This window comes from Pundamilia nyererei, unplaced genomic scaffold, assembly GCF_000239375.1.
Source record: "Pundamilia nyererei isolate P.nyererei 1_Seehausen unplaced genomic scaffold, PunNye1.0 scaffold00418, whole genome shotgun sequence".
Classification (NCBI taxonomy): Eukaryota; Metazoa; Chordata; class Actinopteri; order Cichliformes; family Cichlidae; genus Pundamilia; species Pundamilia nyererei.
This window is the reverse complement of record NW_005187819.1, coordinates 196,732-208,038: the sequence shown is the minus strand read 5'-3', so window position 1 is coordinate 208,038 and position 11,307 is coordinate 196,732. Positions and strand designations below refer to the sequence as shown.

The 11,307-nt window shown below is 44.4% G+C and overlaps 1 protein-coding gene across 1 annotated transcript; it reads left to right on the top strand.

Annotated features, from left to right (window-relative positions):
• The first annotated feature begins 1,029 nt into the window (after positions 1-1,029).
• LOC102213921 (reversion-inducing cysteine-rich protein with Kazal motifs-like) lies at positions 1,030-11,085 on the top strand. Its single transcript, XM_005753291.1, has 6 exons — positions 1,030-1,094; positions 1,300-1,512; positions 2,460-2,596; positions 3,699-3,842; positions 3,922-4,110; positions 10,958-11,085. Exons 1-6 carry the CDS (start codon positions 1,030-1,032, stop codon positions 11,083-11,085), a joined length of 876 nt encoding a protein of 291 aa, XP_005753348.1.
• The last annotated feature ends 222 nt before the right edge of the window (positions 11,086-11,307 follow it).

Genomic DNA, 11,307 nt, shown 5'->3' with positions numbered 1-11,307 from the left:
CCAGAGATGCTGAGCACTTGTTGGTCCTTTTGCCTTCACTGTGCGCTCCATCTCATCCCAAACCATCTCCACTGGTCAGGTGACTGTGGAGGCCAGGCCACCAGCACTCCATCACTCTCCTTGTTGGTCAGATAGCCCTGACACAGCCTGACATGTCAGTTGGCTATCTATTTCATCTGCAGGATAAGGACACCTGTCAATACTCTCTTCCCCCCACCATAACTGTTTTTTTTGTGGGTGATTGTGAGTGTGCAACACCCCCAAGCTCCATCGTGGACCTGACACAGAGCAGCTAGACATTTTAAGTGGCTGTATCTGAACCTCTTTTTTTATTTAAAAATATAACAGCACTAGAAAAGGCACTATAACACTTTTATAACACTTTGCAGCCTGTCTTTTACTCACAGCACTAAGTATAAATATCAGGAAGGTAGTTCAACCAGTGTAGGTGCAGTGGTAGAGGCTAGGAGGCTTTTTTCTGGTTTATGCTTTTGTTTTATTTTTTTATTCATATTATTGTCTTGTGGATGTTATGCTGGAGCAGGCGGGGTCAACGCCAGACTGATGAAAGATAAGAGAAGAAAGCAGAGAAACAGGAAAAGGAAACGGGAGACAGAAAAAGAGGAATGCTGCTTCTGTACACAGCACCAACACACACAGGGAGGTACACACACACACAGAAAAAACACTATTTTACTCTGTGTGTGTGTCAGGATGTGACACTGCAATAATGAGACGCAGAGGCTGATAGGGGAAGACCCAGGAGATGCTGGCCGTCCACAGCAGCAGAGCTGTATCAGTACCTGTGGAGATTTCAAACTGCACTCTTTTACGCAGCAACCACAGTGCAGACTTCCACTGATATTTGCCACATTAAGAATAAATTCCTCTCAGAGAACTCTGTCAGAAAACGATGGAAAAGCCTGACTCTGTACTGCTGCACTCCTGCATGGACTAAGCTCCTGTTAGCCTGACCCGTGCATTACCACATTTAGTTTTGCTTTGGAAGTCAAACCTAAGTTGGCCATGATGGTTACACAATCCCCACACACACAGAGTGATAGAACCACACCCAGAACCTTCCCTGTGGAACCGTCGGTATTTTAAACCACCAATTAGCTGACTCACTTGAGACTAAACCCACCAATCAGACTCCACAGACGATTCCTGATGTGGTCAAGAAGGGAAAACCTGTGTGACGTTTCTCAGAGGATCTCTGGCTCCCTCTGTGGGAGCTGCTGCACGTGCACCGCTGAACAGCTCATTGACTTCCTGTTGTGTTTCTGTGTCTGTCCACAGGCCGACGGAGCTGTTTCGCAGCTGTAACATCCAGTCAGACCAGGGTGCCATGAATGACATCAAGCTGTGGTCTAATGGTACAATTAAGATGCCCTTCATGAACATCCCTGTGCTGGACATTAGGAAGTGTCAGCCTCACATGTGGAAGGCTGTGGCCTGCGCCCTGCAGATCAAACCCTGCCACAGCAGGTCCAGAGGGAGCGTTATATGCAAGTAGGTCTCCTCTCACCTTCACATGACTGTTGTTGTACTTCTCTCTGTTATATCTATAATGAATGTAAAGCTCTGTCATAATACAACCAATAAGAAATGAATGTGAGTCCTCAATGACTTAACCCCTCACCCTATCGCACCTGTGTTGAATAAAGATGGCGGCTGTGTGTGTGGCGTGCCGTCAGCTGTTACCTGCTTTGTAAATTGATTAACACTCTGCATCACAGCAGACGTGACACTAGTCCGTCTGTCCTTCTCCCACTCCCCTCTGCCCCTGAGATACTTTTATTATCCTCTCCTTGGGGCAGCAACTCATCCTGACCCCAGAGTGGGAACGACTCCCCCTTCTGGCCAAAAAAACCATGGCTTCAGTATTAAAGGCACTAAATGTGATATCTGCCACTTCAGCTTGGCTGTGAACCACCTCAGTGCAAGCTGGAGGCCATCAGCTGATGTGACAAGAAAAAAAGTTACACAGCATTGTTACTTTGTATTTTGTTGAAACTTGTACCCACTTTATTTTATTTAGAATTCGGGTTCAGTGTTACCTTGGGATATTCCTCTTGTCATCCATCCATTCTCTTCCACTTATCCTTATCAGGGTCGCGGGGGGCTGTAGCCTACCCCAGCTACCATAGGGCAAGAGGCGGGGACAGGTAGCCTAATGAAGGGCGAACACAGAGAGAAATAAAACCATTCACACTCACTCAGATTCAGTTTAGATTGACCTAACCCCACTAACTGAATGTGTTTGGATTGTGGGAGGAAGCCAGAGGGAACCCAGGCAAGCACGGGAAGAACATGCAAACTTCACACATATTTTAGTTTATTTAGAATGTTTTTACTGACTTTAACTAAATCATTTTAAAATCTCGAACAAATAAAGTATTGTTGTCTTTTCTTGTCTTGTACGTACCAGCTGTTCTATTTGTTTTATCTGTCTTCAGATCAGATTGTGTGGATATCCTGACCCAGTGTGGAGATACAAAACGTTTTCACGAAGGACAAACACCAGAGAGGATCTGTGAGCTCCTGTCGCCTATTGATGACCCTGAACACTGCATCCCTCTCTACAGATACCTTAGTGAGTCAGGTTACTCCAGCGTTTGTTTGCATTATACAGAAACAGAAGGGATCAGCTGTAAATGAAACAGATGCAGTCTTGTAATTCAATAACAAAAGAAAAACTTTTGAAAAATCAATTGAGTTTGCCACTAGAGGGCAGCAGAGCACAGATGCTCAGAAGCTGGTGGATACAGTACATCCTACAATGTTGTTTTGAATAACATTTTAGCAAACACGTTGCTGCTTGTAACACAGCAGACTTAAAGAAATATTAGCATCCCGATCCAATGCTCAGTGGTTTCAAAATGGGCCTTTCAGTGATTACAGTCACTAGTGTTTGACATTTTCTGTGTCGCTGTTTCCTGTTGCCAAGGTAATGCACTGAAAACAAGAAACTGAAAGAGTTATTATCATTATTATTATTATTTTAATTATTGTTATTGTTTGGCTGCACACTGGGAACATTAGCCAAGCTAATGGTGTAGTTCAGTTATTCTTAACAGAAATGATGCCTAAAACACAAGCGTCTGTGCCCCTGACGTTACCAGTAGCCAAGATGACTGAGTTGCTTTTTTTTCTTTAATTACCTTCAGCTTAAGGCTAGTTTTGATGATATGGTACAAATGTAAATAGATTCACGCGTTGCTTTATACAATAAAAAAGCATACATTATACACATGCACAGTAGAATGTGCAGCAATTTTCTGTAGTTGTTTTGTCAGTCTTTGGCTCCTAGTCCCAAATCATGGATGTTAGAGCATCCAGTTCATGCCAAAATGGTCTCTAATAGTTTCAGCTTTTAATTTGAAGTTCATGTGGACCGTTTTTACAACAACAGTTGTCCCAACACTTATTATATTTGAAGTTACTGAATGATCTGATCAATAAGCACATGTGTCCTATTTAATGGAAAGACAGAGTCAGGCTCAGCTGGAACTGTCTTTCCATTACATAGGACTAAGGGCTGGACATCGAGCCTCTATATGCTACGTATTAGAATTCATAGTAGATTTGCATCAGGTCTCTTTTCTCCTGATGAGACTTTTCTTTTGAAAACACTTATTCACATTCTTAAAAACAGAAAGCATTAATGGTACTTTCCTTTTCCACACACCATTAAGCACCCAGCTCCCTAGGCAGCAACACTGTTAAGGAGGTTATCCATCCATGCAATCCTAACCCCTGTCCAAGCAACCACATATGCCAGGTGAACAGGAAGGGCTGCCTCGATGAGCTAAACTGTCAGCCATACCTCTGTGTGCCAGGTAAGACAAACTACAGTCCGTTTCTGCAGCTTCACATTATTCACATTCAAGAGGCTGAAGTCTGTTTTTATGTTTTCAGGCTGCAAAATGGGTGAAGCCTCTGAGTTCTTGGTGCAACAGGATGCTCGTATCCAAGTGCCTACGCGCACTGATCCTACGGTTTGCTTCGAGGTGTGCAGCTGTGGTCCCAGTGGGCGACTGGAGAACTGTGTGGAGATGCCCTGCATGGACACCAGCAAGCCCTGCATAGTAGGAGGACAGAGGAAGAGTAGGACTCTTAAAGACATACAATTCTTATAGTATACAGTTAGTTTTTAAGCATTTGGACAATGAAGCAATTCTTTTAGTAATTTTGCCTCTGCATACGAGGAAAGAAGATTTTAAATCAAACAATCCAGATGTTTTTGAAGTGCAGGCTTTCACCTTTCATTCATGGGATTTAACCCCTTAGCAGTCCTACAAATTTACAATTAGTCCCCTAAACCATCCAATGTACCGTGGGCGGTACGTCCGACTGCTAACAGGTTAACAGAAGTACTGCATTAACTGCCATTTCTATTACATATCTCCCAATTTTAAGAAGCTCAACAATAATTATCTTGATGCATTGCTAATTCTCATTCCTGCCTCCTCATACTTGGCTGCAAACTCTTTCAAGGTGAGCTGGAGGCCTGATGAAGGGATCTGAAGACTGCACCGTAGGTGGCTGACAGTTGGTGTCATTACCCACCCTTCTGTTCAGTGACTGTCGTTCAACAGAGGAGGTGGCTTACAACAACATAGATGGCCTCTCTCTCCTCTGGTCCAAAATGTGAACATTAGCATCCTCGCCTGTATCTTTTAAGTGCAGATGTACAGCTGACTCTTGTCCTGTCAGAGGTGGCTCTTCTATGTTCTGCCATACGTTTATGGAGCAGCTGTTTGGTTTCTCCATTGTAGAGGTCTGAGCATTCTGTGCTGCACTGCATGGTGTGAACGATTCAGACCCGGCATGGCGTTAATTGGCTGTTTTCATTTAATTCAGACACACACACTCTTGCACAAAATGGTTCGACCAAATATCTCTGGCATGGTCAGCTTTTCAGCTGACCCCACACTTCTTTCTTGTCTCCAATCTCTGGCGACACTAAAAGGGGAAGAGAGTTCATCAGTCTGACTGCCTCCACCTGGACCTCAGCCTCCCTCCCCCACCCCTCCTACACTGCAGCAGAGCCAAAGGCCACTGACTGAGGCTTGGGCCGCATCTGGCCAGAGCCCTCTGTTTGAGGCATCTGTCTGCAGGATGAAAGTGAGGCAAAAGTTAAGTGTGTTGAGCAGCAGCTCCCCACAGAGAGCCTTTTTCAATGGCACAAACGCACCGCTGAGCCAGATCTTGGACACAAACACGGACACGAACCGGCGATAGTACCCAGCCAGCCCCAGGAACCACCTCACCTACTTTTTGGTCTTGGGGCCTGCCTCAGGGAATGCAGGACCGTGCCCACCCTCTGCACATGCTCTGCCCAGGTGTTCCTGTGGATGATCACATCAGCCCGGTAGGCAGCAGAATATGCAGCAGGTGTGACCAGGTGCAGGCGGCGCCAGCACCTGGTCCGTGAGGCACTGGACAGTGGCAGGGGCTCTGAACAAGCCAAATGGAAGAGAGACAAATTGGTACAAACCGTGCAGAGTGGAGAATGATTTTCCTTGGACTCTGCAGACAAGGGAATCTGCCAATAGCCCTTGGTTAAATCCAGTGTCGTAAAAAATTGAGTGGTGCCTAACCAGTCCAGGAGTTCATCAAGCCGGGGCATGGGGTAGGCATCAAACCGTGACACCTTGTCCACCTTGTAGGTAGACGACACAGAACCATATAGACCCACCTTTCTTCATGACCAGAACTATGGGGCTACACCAAGCTCTGTGTGACTCTTCTATTACTCCCATTTTCAGCATCTCTGCCAATTCCTTCTGAACAATTTGCTGTTTATGTTCAGCTCAATTCATCTCTGTCCTTCACCAGGCTCATTGGAGAAGTGATTTCAGCCTCTCGCCATCCTCTAAGGAGGTTGAGGTGATATACCTGTGTGGCTCTTCCCCTGCCGATGTTGACTTCATAGTCATTATTGCCAACCCATAGTGTGACCAAGAATAGATGTGTATGTGTGTTGCAGTGCTGGTGGCCGGTGGGCTGCTACTCCCTGCTCCCTCTGCCCCCATGGCCAGGTGCTCCTCTGCTAGCGTGACTGCAGTCTCCACTCTCATCGTGGCATATCCCCTGGCAGCCCCTCCACAGTCCTCCCCATCATCTGACTGGCCCAGAACTGCAGTTAATGATACTTCGAGGAGAGGCCCAAACGATCCAGCACAGCGCTGTGAATTTCCCTAAAGCTACCTCGGTACATTGGTGGTAGGCTCAGAGACGCCGTGGGAGACCCTCCAGACAGCAGTGGAAGCAGCCACCGCGCCTACTCAGTGGCAAGCCACTGACATGCCTCTGCTGTGGCCTGGAAGGTCTCCAAAAAGACCTGCAGGTTGTTGCCCTCCGCCATCCGGTGCATCGGGGTGGCTCCATCCACCCTCTCCAACACCTGCGTCTGCCGCTAAGCTTGCTCACGGTGCATCAGGATTTGAGCCAGCAGCTGAAGCAGCTGCGTGGACTAAGGGCTGGACATTGAGCCTGGGTTTGGGCACCACTGTGAATGGTTCAATCCCGACACGGCATTAATTGGCTGTTTTGCCACTTTTATTTAGGCGCACACACACAGAATGGTTCAGCACCAAACATCTCTGGCATGGTCAGCTTTTCAGCTGAACCCACAATTCTCTCTTGTCTCTGTCCCCGGTGACACTAAAAAGGGAAGAGAGATTATCAGCCTGACTACCTCCACCTGGCCCTCAGCCTCCATGGCACTGCCCTTTGAACCCACTGCACCACCGTCCCACTGCAGCAGAGCTAAAGACCACACCCCTGCCACACACAGATTACAGTTTGCTGCTTAGCTTGTGTGGGAGTTTGAGAAAAACCAGTTTTTAACTGGGAGTGAGTCTGAAGTGCAATGGGATGTGCTGAGGAAAAACTTTGAGTTTCTTTGTGTTTATCCAAGTTAAGATAACCACATGTTTTAAGAGCATGTTCCTTTTCTTTCCCTTCTGCCTTAGAGGGAATGTTTTCTTCCTGCAGTTGCAGGGTCCTGATCCTGGTGGTAGTCAAACAGTAGACACTTGTCTTTGTGTGTAGGTTTCCAGTAAACGTCAGTGTTGAGGCTTCCAACCTCTGCAGTGCACAGAGCACGTTCTAAAACAGAAGTCTTTGTATCTACCCCGATGAACTTTGTGTTTCTATCCACTGAGATGATGTGAACAGAGTTTTGATTGTGACTTAGGAGTAATCCTTATATCTGTACCAGTGGGTAGCTGCTATCCCTTTGATAGAGCCAAGATCTTTACTTTCCACTGCCTCCATGGCTACAGTGGATCTAAAAGAAAGGGTGCAAATCTGATCAGGGTCAAAGCTGGTTCTGTTGTGTAAGGAGCTGTCTCACTACGGCTGGTCTCTGGCAGCTCCACTGCCTCCACAGGCCCAGTAACATTACTTACTAACAGTTGGGAAAGGTATGGATATTCTGTATTTAAGTAGAAGTATAGATACTAGTGTTAAAAATTACTCCTGTAAAAGTTGAAGTACTCATTCAACTTCTTTACTCAAGTAAAAGTAAAAAAGTACAGACTCTGAAATATGCTCAGTGTAAGAAAGCAAAAGATGAGCTTTAGAGGACATTTGAAGCTAACTGAGCCTCACAGTGTTATCGTAATGATTCAGCTTAAATCAGAAGAAAGAGAAGGAAAATTAAATTCACCAGGTGGGGAACCCTAAAATCAGTTGTTGTGGCTCAGTGTGGGGAAAGAATCATAACTCACAATTATTTTTATTAAGAGCTCCAGTAGATTTTCTTCTTCACTGCTCTCTGTGGATGTACACACCTGAATTCAACAAGGTGTAAGCAGATGGTTCACGAGTTCATCCTCTACGCCAGTGTTTTCCAACCTTTTGGAGCCACGGTAGATATTTCACATTACAAAAGTCCCACAGCACACCACCAAACAAAAATATCACAAAAAGGACATTGATAAGAGCAGAATTGGCTCAGTTTGTCCCCAGTGTACCTTTTGTGCTTTCTCCTGACCACTGCTCATGCTAGGGTCTTCATCTAGCTCGGAGTTTTCTCCAGGACCAAGGTCAGACTGACTACTTTTTCACATATTTATCTATTGCTATGTACTGTCCTCCTGTGACTCATGCCAGTCGCTTACTAATCTAATCAGGTGGACCCAGATAGTCTTCCATGGCACACCTGGTCACAGTACACTCACAGTACAATGTTTATCCTGTCTTTTTTCTAGTTCATATAAAGTTGGTATGAAGGTGGAATTCAGTGAATGAATATCAGCATCATCAGCTAAAATGTATATGAATCTCTGCTGCACATGATGTACGCTAACTGTGACCATGAACCCACTGCCACTGTTCTTTAATTTGAACCCATCACAGTGCAGCGAACTAACCTGTTTATCTGACACTAACCTGCAGAGGATTTTCATGCAGCCTTTAAATAACACAGTTAGTCTGCCTCAGTTTGAGTTTTTTCATATTGTGAAACAAAACAAATCAGTGTCACATGTACAGACCCATTTAAAAACAAGGGCTTACATGCAGTCTTTGCATTTATAGTTTATTAAATACCACTGAGCAGCCCTTTAAAGCTAACCCTATTTTTCTTCATCTCTGAGTAAAGTTAGCCCTCATTCTTCTCTCTCCTTGTGAAGACAACACAAACAGTTTGTGAGTTTGCTGATAGAAAAGCTGCATTTGAAATGACCTGCTACTTAAAAAGCATCAGTCACTTTATGCTTGCCTTCTGTAGGGCTAGCTACACTGCCACTTTAACCCCTGGCTTTGGCACATGTCATCTGTTTTCATGCAACATCCCCTGGTGTTTAGGCTCAAATCGGTTCGATGTATGAAGGCCCACAGCAACGAAATAATAACTTAGAATTCATTAAGCCTAAGGTAACCAGCCTGTTTTGAAAATGTAATCAGAATCAGAATCAGAATACTTTATTGATCCCTGGGGGAAATTATTTTTTGTTACAGTGCTCCATTATAAACCAACATTAAGACAAGACAGACAATACGCTAACTAAGAATAGTACAATATATACATATATATACATACATACATACATAAGTCACACAATAAATAGCATGTGTAGTTGTAGCAGCAAACAGTGTGTTAAGTGGATGCGTTGTACAGGGAGCCACAGGCAGGAATGATTTCCTGTGTCGTTCAGTGGTGCATTATGGGTAATCTCAGTCTCTCACCGAACGAGCTCCTGTGACTGACCAGCATGTCATGGAGTGGGTGGGAGGTGTTATCCAACATTGTCTTTATCTTGGACAGCATCCGCCTCTCCGACACCACCTTGAGGGTGTCCAGCTCCATCCCCACAACATTACTGGCCTTACGGATTAGTTTATTAAGTCTGTTGGCATCTGCTGCCCTCAGCCTGCTCCCCCAGCATGCAACAGCATAGAGGATCACACTGGCCACAACAGACTCATAGAAAATCCTCAGCATTTTCTGGCAGATGTTGAAGGACCTCAGTCGCCTCAAAAAATAGAGACGACTCTGGCCCTTCCTGTAAAGTGCTGTGGTGTTTTTAGCCCAGTCCAGTTTATTGTCAATGTGTACTCCAAGGACTACAAAGTACAGATATTTGTTTGAAAATGTAGGAAGTAAAAGTACAAAGTTATCAGAACTACTGAAGTAAAGTACACATACCTGAAAATTCTGCTAAAGTACAGTAATGAAATATTTTTACTTAGTTACTTTCCACGTCTGCTTACTACTAATTAGCAGTGTTAATTGTCATTCATGTTAATGTTACTAACCTATACAAAGTTCAGTGTTGAACGCGTTAGAATGCAAACATAAGGTTACAATAATGTAGAGCTGGGCGATAGAACGATAACGATTTGTATTGCGAAATAACTTTTTCTCGATAGAAAAATTAGACTATTGCGATAGGCCTCACCGCTCTTGTTCTCTTAAAAAAAAAAAAGAACAGCCAATCCAAATTAAGTAGCGCAGAGCCAAACCAATCACAGCCGCAGCGTCACGTCACGTGACTTGTTACGTACAGCACAAGTGCCAAGCCGTACATGTGTATTTGTTTGGGAAGCAGCCAGCCACCGTGCCGCCCGGTAATGGAGGAAATGAGTGTGCCGACTAGAAAAATCAACCGAGAGCGTGACCGAAGGTTACCGAAGAGAAAACAGATGATGGTTCCAACGCCAGAGAGATTGTCGAATGGAAGAGCCATAGAAGTTCCGTAGTGTAAAAGTATTTCGGCTATTTCAAGTCTGACAAAAAACAGAGCACTGTAAATTGTGCCGAAAGCAAGTCTGGAAATACAATAAACTGGTGCATGCTCAATCTCTTTGATATTGACAAAAGTTAGTCAATTTTGTCTGTTCTTCTGTAAAACAAACTAAGATTTATTTTTAGAATTAATATTTTGTTTCTAAGTGGAATTGACAGTTTAGTCTGTTTCGTTTGTTCTATTTTGAAACTTAAACGCTTTAGCGGCTGCCTTTGTGTAGTTTGCAATATTTGCCTTTATTTATTTGAAAAAGTCTCATGTTCCTTAAGTACATCTACCCTGTTGAACTTATTATGGGAAATAAATATTTAAATAAAAACAAGCTGCTGATTATTTCACATTTTACCTGTGAGCAACGGCACATTTAAATCTTACAAATATGGTTATTTGGCTTATATCGTGATAGATATCGTTATCGCCTGAAATGAAAAAAATATATCGTGATATGAAAAAATCTTATATCGCCCAGCTCTACAATAATGCACTTCAGTCTACGGTCTGAGCACAGTGATGAGTTGGTGAATGCTGTTGACTTATTCCAAGTGTCACTGGTAGCAATGGGTACTACAGATACACTATTAATGTAACTGAACTCCTGGTTGTGGTTACACTGTGAAATCTGAGCGATGAATCTTGCACATTCAGTTCAGCAACTTTCTAACATGTTTTTGGTCGATATGTGTTACCGACAGGCCATGGGACGTCTTTCAAGACCGACTGCCACAACTGTTACTGCTTTGCTGGTGAGACCGTCTGCTCCACTAAAGAGTGTCTCAGCTCTGGATACACAGATGACAGTCATCGACACTTTACTGGTTAGTGTTTCAATAGAGTTTGGACATTTCTGATAATGAACTACAGGTTAATCCATCCATCCATCCATACTCATCCGCTTTATCCGGGGCCGGGTCGGGGGGGCAGCAGCCTAAGCAGAGAAGCCCAGACCTCTCTCTCCCCAGCCACCTCCTCCAGCTTATCCGGGGGAACACCAAGGCGTTCCCAGGCCAGCCGAGAGATATAATCTCTCCAGCGTGTCCTGGGT